Here is a 17,228-nt window from a genome sequence, read left to right as displayed (position 1 = left end):
TAATAATGACAAGGCAAGGCATGTTCATTATACACTTCAAAGAATGTTAAGATGAATAGGAAGGCATAAAAATACATAAGAAAAAAAATAAATGTTTAATCTACAATGATTAAAACAAAAGAAAATGTATATATACAAAGACTTAAACTAAATGAAATAATAGAGTGCAATCAATATGAGTTGAAGAACAACACAGTGATTTAACAGAGGAAATGCACAGATAAACAGACGTGCTTTCAGCCTGGATTTGAGACAGACCTGATGGTGCTGAATATTGCATAGATCTCTGGATTGGTTTCATCTCTGGTCCTTAACAGAAACACATCCTCTGCAAGACAAACACATACAGTCAAAGATCACACAAGGGTCGTAAGAGATTAAAATGATCTCAAGTTGATATAATATTGTGTATAAAATGAAGCCGAGGGCGTGTGTGTTTATTGTCTCACCCAGCTGGTGAAAGTGTGTTTGGATGCCGTGAGGTCCAGGAACAGAACACACCAGTCGGGCTTTAATAAATGTGCTCCACTTATTCACAAGAACCCTCTGCCCACCCACATCATTCTGAAACCACATAAACAATAAATCATGAGGCGTTGAATTCACTTCTGGACAACAGATCGGCAGAAAGTCAAATCCCAGTATCCCCCAGACCACACACAATGTACTGGGTAAAACAAAATATCCCTTCGTCTCAATTTGTATACTATCCATCCTAAGTAGTATGCAAGAATAGAATTAGTGCATTCCAAATCATAGTACACTCAAACTAGTATACCAAAAGCTCCACAGTACATCCATACATGCTTTTCAGCAAATATTTTCCACAGTCCCTAGTGCAACAGAGTTTGTGACAGTTCTCATTCGACTTTTTCATCTGAAGTGGATTAATTAAAGGGGGTCACACACCCCAAACCTCTGTAATCTGAACCCTGTTTATACATAAACATTCAGTTGTAACTTTTCCCGTGGGAACAAGAACAGTTAAATATCAAAATATCTCAGAGAAGTGTCAGTTATGGAGATTATGGCACCGTAAGGGAAATACTGTTATGGATTCCCAAAAAGCAATGCAGCTGAGTATACCGTGTCGAAGACACATGGGTGGCGTAAAGGATCCTAAATCTGTGTAATCGGTATATGTGGAGATAATCACCGTCTCTGCAGTGTAAGAGTGTGTGTGTGTGTGTGTGTGATTTGGGAATGTGCTGAAGTGAACAATGAATAGCAGTCAAAGTGACAGTAATGTGCGATTGACCCCGGCTCTTTGAACACTGACCTCTGAATGACAGAGGGAGATTTATACTGCTCCCATTACTCTACAGAGCCTTGTGTGTTAGTGTGTATGTGTGTGTATGGGTACTGGGGTAAGGGGTGAGTGTGTGTGTGATTCAGAGGCATGCAAACCATCCAGCAGCTGTGCACATGTGGTTGAAAAAAGGCAGGAGCAACCAGTATACTGGCCTTTTTGTGCCTGAATGTACTGTATGTATGTGGTTTGTCTCACCGCACACAATCGTCCAATGCGTGTGTGTATGGCTCCTTCATCATCTCGCTCTGCGCTCTCTGTTGCTCTCTCAGTGAAGAAGAAATAAATTTTATCATCATCTCTGTCGGCACTGTCAGGAATGAGGTGGGCTGCAATAAACCTGGGCTCTGTACATGCACAAACACACACATACACACTATTTTAATGCAGATCTGATTGTTTGAAGTATGCAAATCAATTCGGTTTGACTAATTATTATGAGAAATCATTACTAATTGAATGTTTCATCAGTAATGAGCACTCATGTCCAAGGATTTAAAATACAGAAATACATTACAAAATATTACAGATTATATTTTAAAAACTATTGTTGTTAATAAATAAAGAGTAATTAACAATTGCAACATTTATTGTGTTAATTTACTGTTATTTATATATCAATATTTTGAATTACTTTTGTTTTGTCATTTCATTTTAGTCTGTTTTAGTTATTTTATGTGCTTTTGTCATTTATTTTTTATATTTCTAATCTCTATCTAAAAAAGCAATATTTGTCTAACATATAATGTTTCTTCAGCTTTAATATATTTTTATTTCAGTTTTACTTTTACTTGAATGTTAGTACTTGAATTTTTTATTTCAGTTAGCTGCAGAGGTAGCTAGTTTTTAATTTCAATTAACAATCCGTTTTTTTTTTTTTTTAAGTTTTAGTGTTAGCTAACAATAACAACACTGATTTTCACAACAGTGATGCTACTAATAAAATGTATTAATGTCAATATCCTTTCCAGCATAAAATGTTAAAACACATAAGAAATAAGACTGAAAATGTCTATCAATATGAAAACTGAGTAATTTTGTACCGTGTAGGGTTTTCTGATCTGTCTCTGTTCTCATGGGCGAGCGAGTCCCTAAACCTCTCAAAATCACAGAGTCTCTCCCCAAAAAATCCGCAGTCAGACCGGTGTACAGCTCTCCACCTGAGAGAGAGAGAGAGAGAGAGAGAGAGAGAGAGAGAGAGAGAGAATTGGAGGTCAGTGCAGAGAACTCAATCTCTTACTTGAGAGGAAGGAAAAGTAAACAATTTTCTGCAAGAAGCCCCATTGTAACATTTTTTCATTAAATCATGTTATCAGCTTGAAAACCCACCCATACACACACCTACTGTATAAATCTGGTGAGATCTGAAATAGTCAACTGTTTTTTCAAAATCATACACACTTGGTCATATAAGATAAGATCATACCATTTTACTGTTAGTTTATTTAAACGCCATTTTTATTATTTAAAATAAAACTGTTAAAATTGGACACACGTTGCCTCTGTTGCCCATCAATTATCTGACAGGAACTCATGTGTACAGTATGTCAGTGTGTGAAAGTATCTCCAAGGTCACTAACATGCAATCTTAAAGATCTGCCCCAAAATGTATTACATCTGGCAAAATGTCACCTGAGGAGAGCCAAGATTGTGCAGTGTTGTAAAGATCACACTGGGAGATTTGTCTGTGCCCCAGAAGACTGTAACACACCCACAAGACCCCTGCAACACTAAACCTGGACTGAAGAAGACCTCAGATTTCTCCCATCAGAGCAGTCAATCTACAATGGGCCATAATCTCAGTGACAACTGACAAGAAGAAACCTCCACTCATCACACACACAAGCCAAAAGACACACACACAAAAATGTGTTCTGACATACTTATAAACACACAACACAAGCATGCCATGGCATGCTGAAATGTACACAGTGAAATGTACCTGTGAAGGTGCTTGCGAAGGGTAGTTTGGGGTCATGGGGACATTTCCCCCTCCCATTCTGTACTGTGGTACGATCCAAACTGAACACATGCTGCCAAAAAGAAGCCAGAAAATTCACATCAATTTCACAACTCAACAATAAACTTAAGCTCACAAATGTCGGAATTTCTCTTGCTTGTGAAGAAATGTATTATTTATTTTTACAATACTGAGATATGCTATTAATCATGTTCAGTTTGGGGTATTAGCGACCCCAAGGCCCACTTAAAATTTCCAAAGATATATTTATTATTGTAGTTCAGTTTAATACTTCCTGACTTTTCCTCACCTTATGAGAACTGATTATAAACAAAACTAATAGCTTAAAAATGTCACAATACATTAGTTTGAGATCTTAGAGACCACGGGTATAAAAAAGTGAAGTCTGAAATGCAAACATTTTCTGATGTACACTACTGTTTAAAGATTTGTGGTCTGTAAGATGCTTTTAAAAGATGCTCACCAAGGCTGCATTTATTTGACCAAAAACACAGTAAGAACAGTAATATTGTGGATTATTATTACAGTTTTTATTGTAATAATTTAATATCTAATTAATTTCTGTGATGGTAAAGTTTAAATTTCATCAGGCATTGCTTCTGTCTTCGTCAAGAAGACAGAAAAAAAGAGAAAAGAATTAATAATAACAATAAGTCTTTGCTATCAATTTAGATCATTTTAAAGTACTGATTGCTTACTGACCCCAAACTTTTGATTTGGTATTCTCTACCAGTTTTTTTGTGATTTGCTCATTGTAGTTTGTGTCAAACTGACACCAAAACAGTGTTGGGGTTCAACTAACTAAATTTAGCAACACTACTAACTTTTACGTGCTACAATTATCAGTAGCATGACTTCATAGTACTTCAGCTGTTTTCATAATACCGTAGCTCTTTAAGTAACAAACTGCTTCTTCCAACATGTACCAGAGAAGCATTACACAACACTACATCATTGTTTTTCTTGTCACAGTCTATTATAGACAGAGCTTTACAGCCAGAAGAGCTGAGGCAATGACTGTGCTCTCATACACAATCCCTTTTCTCTTTGTTATACTGTAATAAACATTCAAAACATTTTTTACATTTTGAAAATGTTTGTTCTGGTTTACATTTAACCAATTCAAATAAATGATCCACTGATTCCTTTAGTTAACTACTGTTATTGGTTTTATTTATCATCAATGTTTCTGTTCAGTTCACTCTAATCTATATTTTTGTGTCAGATAAATAAAATTGATTACACAATTAAAGAGATATAAAATTGTTCTTCTGTTGAATATAAATGAAAATATTTTGAAGAATGTTTATATTCAACCGAAGAAAGACACCCATACAAGTTTGGAACAACGTGACGGTGAGTAAGTGTTAAAAAAAACTTCTGGGTGAACTATCCTTTTAAATAGTATCGTCTGACTTTGAGTTTCTAGGCTGTACCATATCAGAGAAGTTTTATTGTCATTGATGTTAGACACTGTATGGGTGTGTCCGGCGATGCCATAGACAGCTTAAACCTCTGGTGACAGTTTGGTTACACAATGTAGTATTGCCTGTTTGTCAGAAATCTCTGGTGCCCTGTGAGATGCACTTAAAACGCCTCAAAAGAAATAAAGAGCAGCTCTATTCAGAATACACACACACACATTATTTTTCTGTCCTCTGCTCTGAATCCTCTGACTTAATGTGTGTCTGTGTGTTTCTGGTTTGTATCCTCTCTCATGATCTTGACCTTAAGGGCCACCTGTTGGTGGGTGACCTCTGACCTTAAACAATTAGGTTTCTGATATACTTAAGTAAATGAGATCCTCCTGATGTGCATACACTAACACACTAGCTGTGAAGCAGTGGGAGGGAGTGTGTGTGTGTGTGTGTGTGTTACCTCTCCGCGGTGTCCGACGTTCACATACGCACACACAGGCTGGAAAGCTCCAGTTCCACAGGCCAGTAGGTGAGTGCGGTTAAATGCCTGCAGCAACCGTACAAAGTTTGCACACTCCATCTGTGCCAAACACACACAGAAAGAGTTCATGTTAAAAATGTTGGGTGTTTTGGTGGCAAATGAGGGTACAATCTTGATGATTACAGCACAATTACTTACACAAACATACAAACACGTGAATTTTACACTGGACAACCAGGTTAAACTCATCAAGTGCAGTTTATAATCATGAGGAATTTTGGTATGTGTGAGTGTGACCAGTATTTCCCTGGAGTGTTCGAATGGAGAGTTAGAATTATCATCATGTTAATGGATCAGAGAAAAAATAGCAAGAAAATGATCCCTACTTGAAATTCACTGAATGGAAAGAAGCTCTTACGGTCCAATTACTGAAGGGTTCAGAAAGAGGAAGACGTCTCACACACACATGCAAACACACACACACAATCTACATGTACACACTCAAACTATGGCCACCTGTATGCAGCCTCATTGACTGTGTAGGGTCAAAATCAGTGGAGCATAAAATAACGAAAGGTCAAGGGTCATAAAAGATGCAGGCAGATGCTCAAACTGCGACCAGATGTTAACCAGCAGGAGTGAGAGAGCAAGAGAGATCCAAAGCAGCAATATACCGGTCACTTTCCATAAACAGAGTAAATTGGAGACTGAAAGTTAAAATATATATAAATTATAAAATATTGTATATTGTGCTGATTGTCAAACTTTATATTAAGCTGTTTAATTTTCCATTCATTTTCTATGAGTTATGGAATTTTTGCAGCCTACTGGGCTCAAACATACCGCACAGACTACAGCCGATGGCAAACTAACACGTGCGTTCTGCGCATGCGTGAGAGGAATTAACTGTCTGTATCAGCAGCTATCAATAGTATATATTCGTCATTCATAAGGAGAAACCGAAACAAAGATATACGAGATAAACGCAGATATACGAAACATAAACAAAGCAATGTTTGCTTACCATTTTGAATATCAGTAATGTTGATAACTTTATTACACCCACTTGTGTACGCTTAATTTTAAGCGGCTCATGTTGTTATGAAAACTCTCCATGTAAAGTGCCACCAGTCATTTTTGTGTGAGCTGTCATGTGGTACATAAAACTCAGAAACACTTTGTTTTAAGGTGTCCTTGTTACACGTTACATGTACTTACTATTATAATAACAACAAATTATGCATAATTACATGCAAGTAACACGAAATCAAACCCTAATCCTAAACCTAACCATAAGTACATGTAGTTAATTAATATTACTCAGTACTTAAATGTATAATTACACTGTAACAAAGACACCTTCAAATAAAGTTTAACCTAAAACTCTTCTGAGTTCATACCTGTGTGTTGTTTCAGTGTTACACCAACTAAAGTTTAAATGAAAAACAAATATCCTGTTCAATTCCCTAACACATATTTACAGACTGAACAGAGCCATTAAAACACCGCTGTGAAATCGCACTCACCTGTCACATCAAACAATACTGCCGGGACAGTCACCAGAGTCATGTAACCATGGCGACACCTCACATTTCCACTTTACGAGTGAAACATGCTAAACACTGACAGATGCAGAGTTTATCTCCATACAAGTGTGTGTGGAAGACCATTAGGGACAGAGGACAGGAAAGATTTAACTTAGAACATTATTAACATATTCATGGTGCTGAAAGAAAAAAGGGAGAGGCCGAACAAGAAGAAAAAGAACAAGAAACAGAAATTTAAAAGAAAAAGAAAACAAAGGGGATTTTGAAAAATGAAAGAATAACTGTTCTGTGTATTGGGACGGCCTTCTACGGTCGTTAGGTTTAAGAGACTCGTGAGTCACACATAAACTTGGTTGGAAGCAAGACAACAATAAGTGAGTGGATCAAATCTCATTTATGGGCATTTGGCTTCTCTTCTCCAGTCATCACGCCAACTGCAGCACACTCAGAGTATAGCTGAAGATGGACAGATGTTTTTGTTTGAAACTCCAGATTGAACCACATGAAATAAGGTACAGAATCACACTAACCAAACATTCCAAAACAAACTACATTTGATGATTTCTGCTGTCATCAGCTGGATCTGGGATGTCATGAAAGAACTTAACATATGAAGTATGCCAGCCCCCAACCAAAAAAAAAAAAAAAAAAAAAACTTGGGAATCTGTGACACGCTGACCCAACTTTTGAGTTTGTTGATGTTTTTAATGAATTCAGAACCAGAACCAGTTTTTCACTCACCTCCGGATCTTTCCCTTTGAGAATACAGTCCTCACGATTCCCAGGCAACGAAGGCCAGTGGATCTGGAGATAAAAAGGAAAAGTTGATGAAATTTAACATCTCATAAATTAAACACACACTAACACCGCTCTGTCCAACTCACACCCAGACTCAATTAGCTGTTAAAACTAAATAAACCACGAGATCCAAACAAAACAAAACCAGATTAACATGAACTCAAAAAGGACATTTCACTTGGATATTCATCACAAAATATTCTTGCAATTTCAGTTTCATGACAAAATTAAAGCTAAAGTCAGTCATTTCAATGGCAATAAAGTGCCACCAAATGAAATTGCACAAATAATGTCTCCTGAACATGCCCCGTCTGTCACTGGTCAGACAAACAGATAGTCTCACCCCATTGGTTGAGCTGATGTTGCTGTGTCTGTGCACTCAGTTATACAGTGCAATGTTTCGAAAGCGCCACAGTGCCAGAGTTTATGCTCATTAGGGAAATCAAGCTACAAATGGCTTACAAATTGACTCCGCCCATTATGTGAGGTAAAGTGAGTGTGTGTCTCTGAGGGTGGGTGTGCGACAAAAATGCTTTGTTTTTGTTTTTTCCCATGAATGCCAACAATAAAGATAGATTTATGAAAACAATAACTCTGAGAGTGTGAAAGTCACAAAAACCTATCCTGATGTTATGAACGATTGAGAAATAAACATAAACCCATCTGCTAGGTCCTCTATCCAAATATATATAAAGTGATTGCACATCCTGGCACATTGATTTCTCATGTGGCACAGAAAATTCTGGCACACAAGCACTGTCACGTTCAGACCTCACAAAGACTTTTGGGCTTGTTTATACAAATCTGCAAGCATAATTTCAAAGTTATGGTCCACTTCAGCAAAAAACTAACAGGATATAACACAATTATAATTATCAGTTTGTGTTATTAGATATATCATTCACACAATAAGATTATATTTCCAACAACAATATATTCAAATAAGATAATGTATTGTTAAATTGTGTTCCTGTAACTCAAACCAGGATCAATGCCAAGGTCGCGGGTTCAATTCCCAGGGATATGATGTACACTGTGAATGCAGTTTAAGTCATTAACGACCAAAAAAAGTGTCTGCCACATGTGTAAAATGTAGATACTGCCTGGACTTATTGACTAATCGACCTCTTTCTATCACATGACATTTGCAAAGCCTTCTAGCTCTTGTAAAACGCCAGATTTCATTGAATTGATTGTTTGAATCTGTTCCAGCCTTCATATGATGAAATCATTAGTGAGTCATTTGTTTTTATTTACCCTTTCAAGCTCTTACACATTTCGACATTGTCTAAATCCAGAACCTGTAATCAACTACGTTACCAAGCATCCTTCCTTTGAATGAAAGCATTTCCTCTTTCCTTAATTAGTCATCACCTTTATTCTTCAGGACACTTGGACTAAAAATAGTAATTGAGTTGTAGCGACAATACAGAATACTTTAAATCCATGGTGTGAAGGAGAGGGCCCTGGCTCACTCATTCAGCTTTTTAATTTGCTCTGGATACACCATGTGTAAGATTAACCAACCTCTATTAACCATGGGAGAAACACTGCATGGTTAATCCAGGACCTGATAGTTCTCTAAAATGAATGAGTGGATGATTCCACAAACTGAACTGAGATCAGCTGAAATGAAGACGGCAGGTCATGGAGATTAGCAGTAAATACATGCCCAAGAGGGAAAAGGAAGTCTGATCAGGGCTGAGTAATTTTTCCCACTTAAAGAACAACATCATGAATCACTGCATGATTTCTGTGGCACCTTCCCCTTCGGCTGGGAAGCTTTACTCATAGCATCTGCAAAACAATCTTGCACACGTAAATTTACGCATCTTAACATCCTCATTTTGTTTTCTGGCCAAAAAAAGCTGAAAAACATTTTCTGCACCTTGTTATTGTAGCTTAAATTTTATAATTAAATTCTCAGTATAGAAGGTAGTATCCAGGAAAACACTGTGGCCAGTGGTAGTATGGTGGCCTTACAGAATGCATAAGGGTCTAACAAGGCAGAAAACGTCTGTCCTTGAGCCAAAGGTCAAAGGGTCATAACCTTAGATGTGGCAGCCACTCCCATGTGTCTATCACCATGCCAATGCACTTCCTCTTCCTGTTCATATCCTTTAACAAGGCCACACACAATGATATGTTCTTTGGAGACTACATACGAAAACAACTACACTTGTTGAGGCTCTAGTGACTTGAGTCAAAACATATTCACATGAACAGAGGCTTTAATTAAGCTCAGACACACACATATACAAAGTTAACTGCACAGGGAAAAACGGCCAAACCCTGGAGACAAGTATTACCAAAGCATTTCTGCTTTTACAGTCCATTTAGTTCAGTGCCTATTTACACACTGTGGCTCCTCTCATAACTCACAAATTTATTTTATAAACTACACCACAAAAGTGTGACAATAATATGAAAAAGGGCAGCAAATGCTGAACTTGTAAAATCAAGCAAGACCATTTATGTTTTTATATGTCTAGGTGTGGTCTAAACAAGTCTTTGTCACAAGTGTGGTCAGTTTATATGAATTTAATGTGTGTCTGTGGACAGCTGTAAACTGGATGAGAAAAGAGATTAAAAAAAAAACATTTGAATTATAGACTCATCAAACAAAATTTCATTAGTTTATATTTATGAGAAAGTAAGCATTTTAATAACATGTTTTGCCTGCTTTCTGTAACAGAAGACCTGAGCTCCAAATGTTCCTTTGGAGTTTTTAATAAACTTTTGATAATATGTACAATATTCTAATATTATGTTGGTATATAGACATTTTCACAATGATGGTTTTGTAAAAATAATTTTATAAATATTATTTTAAATAGTTATGTTTACATACATACAAACATGTATAAACAAACACACTGAATGAATGAATGTGGATTTGGGATGGTGGTGAGATGCCAAGAGAATTTCCAAACCAATGCTAGATGGATATCTATTAACTAGTGGAATGCATTTTGCTTTTTTAAAGACACATTGTCAAGTCAAAACAATTCAACATTTAAAAATGTACAGTATCTTATGTAGGGTTGGGAACCGAGAACTGGTTCTTATTCAGAACTGGTTCTGTTCTTTGAAAAGCAATTTCTAAGTTTCCAGAGGTTCCAAAACGGTTCTGGTGCGACACGTGACCAAGCGCTGTGAGCAGCCTTCACCGGTGTTCACCGGTGTTCTCCGTTTCGCATAAAGGATGTCACAAACCAAATAACAGAAACGCCACCCTGCCTCTTAAATTACTGAGCACATTGATTCCAATGACGCGCATTCCACAAATGCATCGTGCCGCGTCGCTTCGCGTCTTTAACTACCAAGCACATCGTTTCCCACGACTGTACGCACACTCATGCCTTTGATAACTGTGCACGTCGTTTTGTCTGACTGTACAAACCTGCCCGCACAGCACCTGCCGCCACTAAATTAAATTATATTTGTCCCATATTGTCATTAATATACATACTGACTTCAACTTGGACCACTAAATAAATAGACTGCTATTGTTATGTAAGTATGAGGGTTAGATTATTTAGTGTACAAGTCATTTCAAGAGTGATAAACAAAGTGACAGAAAATATTTATTTTCATGCATTTTAAATGTTTAAAATGTGGAAACCACTCATTGCATCACATCATCTCCTGACTGCATTATTATTTATAAAATAGTGGCTTAATGGAGTGTGTGTATACATGGTTATAAGTATAACAGTTTAGATTTCATAAATTTGGGGAATGAACAAGTGTCTTAGCCCTCAAGGGACTATTTGGCCAACCAGCTTATTCCTGCTTGAAAAGCTAAATGTTATTGATAGTGTAAAACACATCAACTTTGAAGTACATGCTGATTGATGGACTAGCATTACTCAACATTACTACCTTCCAGCAACACTACATTCAATGAAGGTAAAATAATAAAAAACATCATAATAGTTCATTTAAATGGAACCGGAACCTGAAAATTTCTAACAATACCCAACCCTACTTATGAAGATCCATATACTGTAATATATGTTGAATTTTGACATTGCCAACCTTTAAATTAAGTTGACAGTAAGTAATAAACAGTATTGGGCATTGTGTAGCTGATTACGTTGCATATTTCCTTACCACTACTTTTTAATAGTTGTTTAATGATTTTAATGGAACCGGAATCGGAACCGGAACCGTTAGGCAGAACCAGAACCGGAAAATTTCTAACGATTCCCAGCCCTAATCTTAAAACACATGTGTTTTTTTCTATTCTGTTGCACTTCATCTAGTTTTTTTAAACACAAGAATTCATCATATGTGAACAGGCCATTACATGCCCCTTTGCTAATCATATGTAAAATGTTTCAGCACATGTAAGTGTCTGTTGATTTTATCTGTGTCTGTAGATAACAGTCTCCAGTAGAGCAGACTGAATAACATGACACCTCTCACTAACAGACTCATTCACCTACATAATCACTAGCACTTTTTCTGGGCTCTCACACCTGTGTTCTCCGTGGGCAGCTTGTTATCTTAACCTTATCGCAATGAAAGCATGTGTTACCTCTTTAGCATCATGTGTATGATCCAGTCTCAGCGAGTAGAGAACATCCTTCCCTCCCAGGAAAAGCCTGTCATGATATTCATCCAAAAACACAGCCGACAAGTGCAGATCTCCATTGAAACCATTGAAAATGGAGGTACGGTTTGTGGCCAACAGATCTGTGGGAAAGGTACAGAGAGAAAGTGATATGAATTATGAATGACACGACAATGAACACCACATTTCAACGGAAAAATGAGAATAAATCTGTCTCTACTAGTCAAACCAGATTACATTCTTTTAGATTACATATGAGGAGAAAATGCAGAAAAGAGGACACTCATCTTAAATCCAGAACAGCCCGAGAAGCTTGTGGAATGTGACTGATGGGAGTTATCTGAGAACTAAATCACTCTTTTGTTTCTCTGTTTCTCTTGTTGTCAATTAACTTTATTCATGCTTTATTGGCGTGATGTCACGACAAATGTCACGACTTTCACTTTTCACTTTCACTATTTGTTCAGTGCTGCAAGTCAAAATATTACGGATTGCAAGTTTACATCAGTTCTTTTTCTAACATAGGCATTTTTAACCAAACTTGGCAAGACTTTGCTTTCTGTTGAAACTGTTAACATCTCAGAATCTTAAACAATGAGTAATAACTAGAGAAATTTGAAATATATCAGCTATGTGTTCAAAGGAATTTGTCCACAGTGAAAGCACAATGTTGTATCGCTAAAAAGGCAGTCAGAACATATCTGATGTTTAATATTCAGTAAAGTGAAGAAGGATTTTGAACCAATGAGGTTTCAGTCATTTGGCAGGGCTATTCTGTGCAACACAACAAAAATATAAATGAATTTGCCATATAAAAGTTGCCATATAAAAGTAAAGTGTATGATGGCATATAACTACAACAGAGTGGAAGACTAATGGAAATAAGACTTTGATCTTTGGCCTTAAAATGAGCTCAAGGTCCTGTATTAGATCATTTTAAATGTGAGAGCGTGTGTTTGTATGAAAAGTATGTACATAACCCTCTTAGAACCAAATCTGTAAAAACAAAATCAAAGAAATATAAACTAAATCTAAATGAAGACAAACCATTCTAGTTTTCCAGATGGGAATGCTGCCAAATGCCCCCATGTTTTAACTTTAAACTATAGATAAGTACTGAACACACACACCCCCACAAACACATTCTCTTGTTATCTTTCTCTAGTATCCTGAAGTTCAGCTCCACACTCCCTCCACATTCCCCTCATATAATGTGCAGTTGGACAGAAAAGAGGAGTGGAGAAAGAGCAGCTGAAGGAGGAATGAGGTCTCGTTGAGAGGGTGGCACGTGTCTAAAGCCGCTAATGGGGCGCCGATGAAAAGAGCACAAACAGAAGCCAAACAGCCAAGCCAAATGTTAAACCACAATTATAAAAACACACACACATGCAACAACAACATTCACAATCCACTCCTTTATATAAATCAATTAAAACTCTTTCGCAGCCATTTAAGGAGTTTACCAAAAGACTTTTGGATTTTAACAATCATTGGCAATGAGGTCAAAATATATTTTCTGGGGTTTGAAATTGTGAGGTTTTTTTATATAAACCTCAAATAAACTCACAAGCTGAACAGAAGTGAAAGAGTTTTGTTCTTTCTTTATTAGAGTTATCTTGCGTGCAAGTTTCACAGTTATATAAAAAAAAACTTTTAAGGGTTTGGTTTCCAGAAAACAGACTCCAAGCAGTGAAATACTGACAAAGACAAAATAGCACACATATACAGTCGCAGATCACTGCTATTTGTCATTTAACAGATGCGTTTCATCCAGCGGCTACATATAGGAACTGTAATTGCAATGAACCCCTGAGGTAACCTGCGGTTTAGTGCTCTACTCAAGAGCACAATGGTGGCAGATGATCTCAATAAGTAATGAATCAATCCTGTGTCCTCCATAAAACACACATATGAAGATAATTACCAGTAAATAAAACAGAGACATATACATCTGAAGAAATTTAGAGTTACAACTTTACATTCTTTTACCTTTTGTTCTTATAATATATCTTAAAAGAGATGGTAATCATAAGGAATGATTTCAGATTTGATTCCCAATAATCATTTTGGCTCTTTCACGGTTTTATAAAAAATAATTATTTTATGCACTGCAAATGCCACCTGCTCCTAGGTGAACATTTCTCACATGCATACACACTTACAGAGTATAGTGTAAATTACACAGGTAGTCTGGAATCTTTCCTGTAGCTATGTAAATAATCTGCTCTCTTAAAATAACACTTCACAATCACCAATTTAATGACATTAAACGTGACAAAATGACAACCTGAGAGTACACAGAGGTTTGAGTTGGCAAGCACTCCCTCTATAACACACACCACACACACACACACACAAACACACACACACACACACAGCATCTCATGGTCATCCTCCAGTGTGACAGTAAGAGGCTGTATGTGTGCCAGTAGATGTGTAACACTTTGGAAAAGAACTAAAAATGTAGCACTGGTGTCAGAATAAATGGCGTAGTTACAAACAAGTGCTCAGGGTTTGCATGGTTAGCACAGGCCAGTTAAAGATATTGTAACTCCACCATCTGCTGACAAATCATCTTTCAACAAGATGAATGGGAATGCTAATGGATTCTTTCTCCAGGTATTATAGGCTTCAGTGGTTATACTGTACAATACACAGACACACCTGATAAAGATACAGTTCTGTTCATCTGATGCATGTTTTCTACAAATCCTACCATCTTTAAATTATTTAGCTTATAATCACATCTGTTGTGTGCGGGATCAATGAGAAAAAGAAAAGGATGAAGAGATGAGAAAGGCTAAATAAATGCAAACCAGAGTTTACAGGGTGTGTTGAACTGCAGTGACTTTATGCTGTAGATACAGCACAGAAAATGTATACCCTTACTCTCTTTCTTCTAAACTCTTTTTCTTACATCAGTAGGCTTTCTACACAGTGGCAACCCACCAACTTTCTAAACAACCATTATTAACACACACATGCTTGTTGGCATCTGGCCTACCTTTTAGATTTTCGCTTACTGGTAATGAAGTGAATGTAAATGGAAGAAGAGAGAGGTCTTGCGTTAGAGCCGACTGGGCTGTTTGCCTTAAGAATTATTCTCATTTTTTGTCAAAAGGGTCGTGTGTCTGTATGTGATTAAGAGACAGAGAAAAAGAGAGATAGAAAGATAGAAAGTGAGAAAGGAAGTATGAATATGTGCTATATGTATACATAACCCTCAGGAGAAAACATGTCCACATAGGAATTTAATCATGTTCTCCGCTCTGGTGTAGACAGATACATTCATATACAACTTGTATGTACTTTATCATGCCTCTGTGTGTGTGTGTGTGTGTGTGTGTGTGTGTGTGTGTGTGTGTGTGTGTGTGTGTGTGTGTGTGTGTGTGTGTGTGTGTGTGTGTGTGTGTGTGTGTGTGTGTGTGTGTGTGTGTGTGATTTCAGTGTGTGTTTGTTTTTTTGTGTGTTTGTGTGTGTTTGTGTGTTCAGTTGCGTGGTGGAACTAATTGATTACTGGCTGGTGCAGCGAGCAGCAGGGGAGAACGTTCACAGAGTTGAACATCGACAGGAAGATCTCATGGTGTCTTCCCCAGGCAGTGTGAATGCACGATGTTAAGAACTGCACACACACACACACGCACTGCCAGATACTGCCCTTCTCAGATAACAAATTTAATTAGACTACGTCAACATTTCACAGCAGGTTATGACTTAAACAATCCAAGACATCTAAAATTCGCTGAATACCTTCAGTAACATACACAAAACACGCTTAGAACACTCTGTTTTACAATACATACACTGCTGATCAAAAGTTTGGGGTTCGATTTTTTTAAATATTTTTGAAAGACATCTCTTATACTCAACAAGGCTGCATTTATTTGGTCAAAAATAATAATACTATTTAAAATAACTTTTCTATTTGAATACAGTTTGTAAATGTAATTTATTCCAGTGAACGCAAAGCTGGATTTTCAGCAGCAATTAATCTTGTCTTCAGTGTCATTTCATCCTTCTAGAAATCATTCTAATATGCTGATTTGGTGCTTAAGGAACATTTCTCATTATCAATGTCGAACACATTTGTCCTGCTTAATATTTTTGAGGAAACTGTGATTATTTTTTCCAAGATTCATTGTGAATAGAAAGAAATTAGGATTCATGATAAATAGAAACATTGTACAACATATTTGAAATATAAATATTATGTAACATTACAAATGTCTTTACCATCACTTTTGATTAATTTAATGCATCCTTGATAAAAAAAAAAGTATAAAACAAATTCTTACTGACCCCAAACTTTTGAACAGTAGTTTAACAATAAATAAATAACGGTACTAACTGTGAAAGTTTGGACAAAACTAACTGAATTTATCTAAATGATTACACTTATATGCTTGTTATTTATATTTCTATATTTTGGTAATATTTTATATATATAAACATTATTAATTTTGTTGACTGATCTTTTTTTTATGAAAATATAAGTATTATTTTAAAATATATATTTTTTAATAGGGTTTTTAACATATAGTGATTAGTGAAGGGACAAAAAGGCAAAAAGTACCCAGCATAAATAAGATCTCTGCAGCATCCCAAGATGCACCTCATGAAGTTGGAGTGTGCAGATCTGGAATCTAGACAAAGGATTGTGCTTTTGTGTAAATTTAATCCCTCTTCTTAATCCCCAAACATCCATTTGTTTTGTTTAATATTTTTGACGACTTCGCTACTATTCTAAAATGTGGAGAACAGCAATAATAAAGAATGAGTGCATGAGTCCAAACATTTGCTTGGTAGCATATACATGTTCATATAAGTAATTCTCCATAGTATCATAGTATCTGTTCTGTTTCCCCTAATTCTTTCACTCTGCCTCTGCCTGTCTGTCTTCATTTATCACACACACTCACGTTACTTCAGGGCAAATCCGGCTACACCAGCACTTACTGGTAAACTCATATAAGCCCCACTCCCCCTCAAATCCACTTTTTTGTAGCTTATTTTCTCAGCGTTCCTTTTGTCAGTCTCATTCTTTCAGTCCTTCTGTCTTCTCCTGCTCTCTGGCCTCTCTTGATCCCATCTCTCCTCAAACAAGAATCAGAACGT

The 17,228-nt window shown here is 36.6% G+C and overlaps 1 protein-coding gene across 1 annotated transcript in view; it reads right to left on the bottom strand.

Annotated features, from left to right (window-relative positions):
- Positions 1-17,228, bottom strand: part of sema3bl (sema domain, immunoglobulin domain (Ig), short basic domain, secreted, (semaphorin) 3bl) — a 31,629-nt gene that overhangs the window by 7,370 nt on the left and 7,031 nt on the right. The window contains exons 2-9 of the mRNA XM_042729827.1: positions 12,078-12,235; positions 7,478-7,540; positions 5,169-5,288; positions 3,252-3,342; positions 2,353-2,469; positions 1,508-1,656; positions 450-564; positions 259-328 (exon numbers count right to left, since the gene is read on the bottom strand). Coding sequence (XP_042585761.1) covers positions 259-328; positions 450-564; positions 1,508-1,656; positions 2,353-2,469; positions 3,252-3,342; positions 5,169-5,288; positions 7,478-7,540; positions 12,078-12,235 — 883 coding nt within the window. The remainder of the gene's footprint in view (positions 1-258; positions 329-449; positions 565-1,507; positions 1,657-2,352; positions 2,470-3,251; positions 3,343-5,168; positions 5,289-7,477; positions 7,541-12,077; positions 12,236-17,228) is intronic.

The sequence above is a fragment of the Cyprinus carpio genome, chromosome B8 (genome assembly GCF_018340385.1).
Source record: "Cyprinus carpio isolate SPL01 chromosome B8, ASM1834038v1, whole genome shotgun sequence".
Classification (NCBI taxonomy): Eukaryota; Metazoa; Chordata; class Actinopteri; order Cypriniformes; family Cyprinidae; genus Cyprinus; species Cyprinus carpio.
This window is presented reverse-complemented; position numbering and strand designations above follow the sequence as displayed.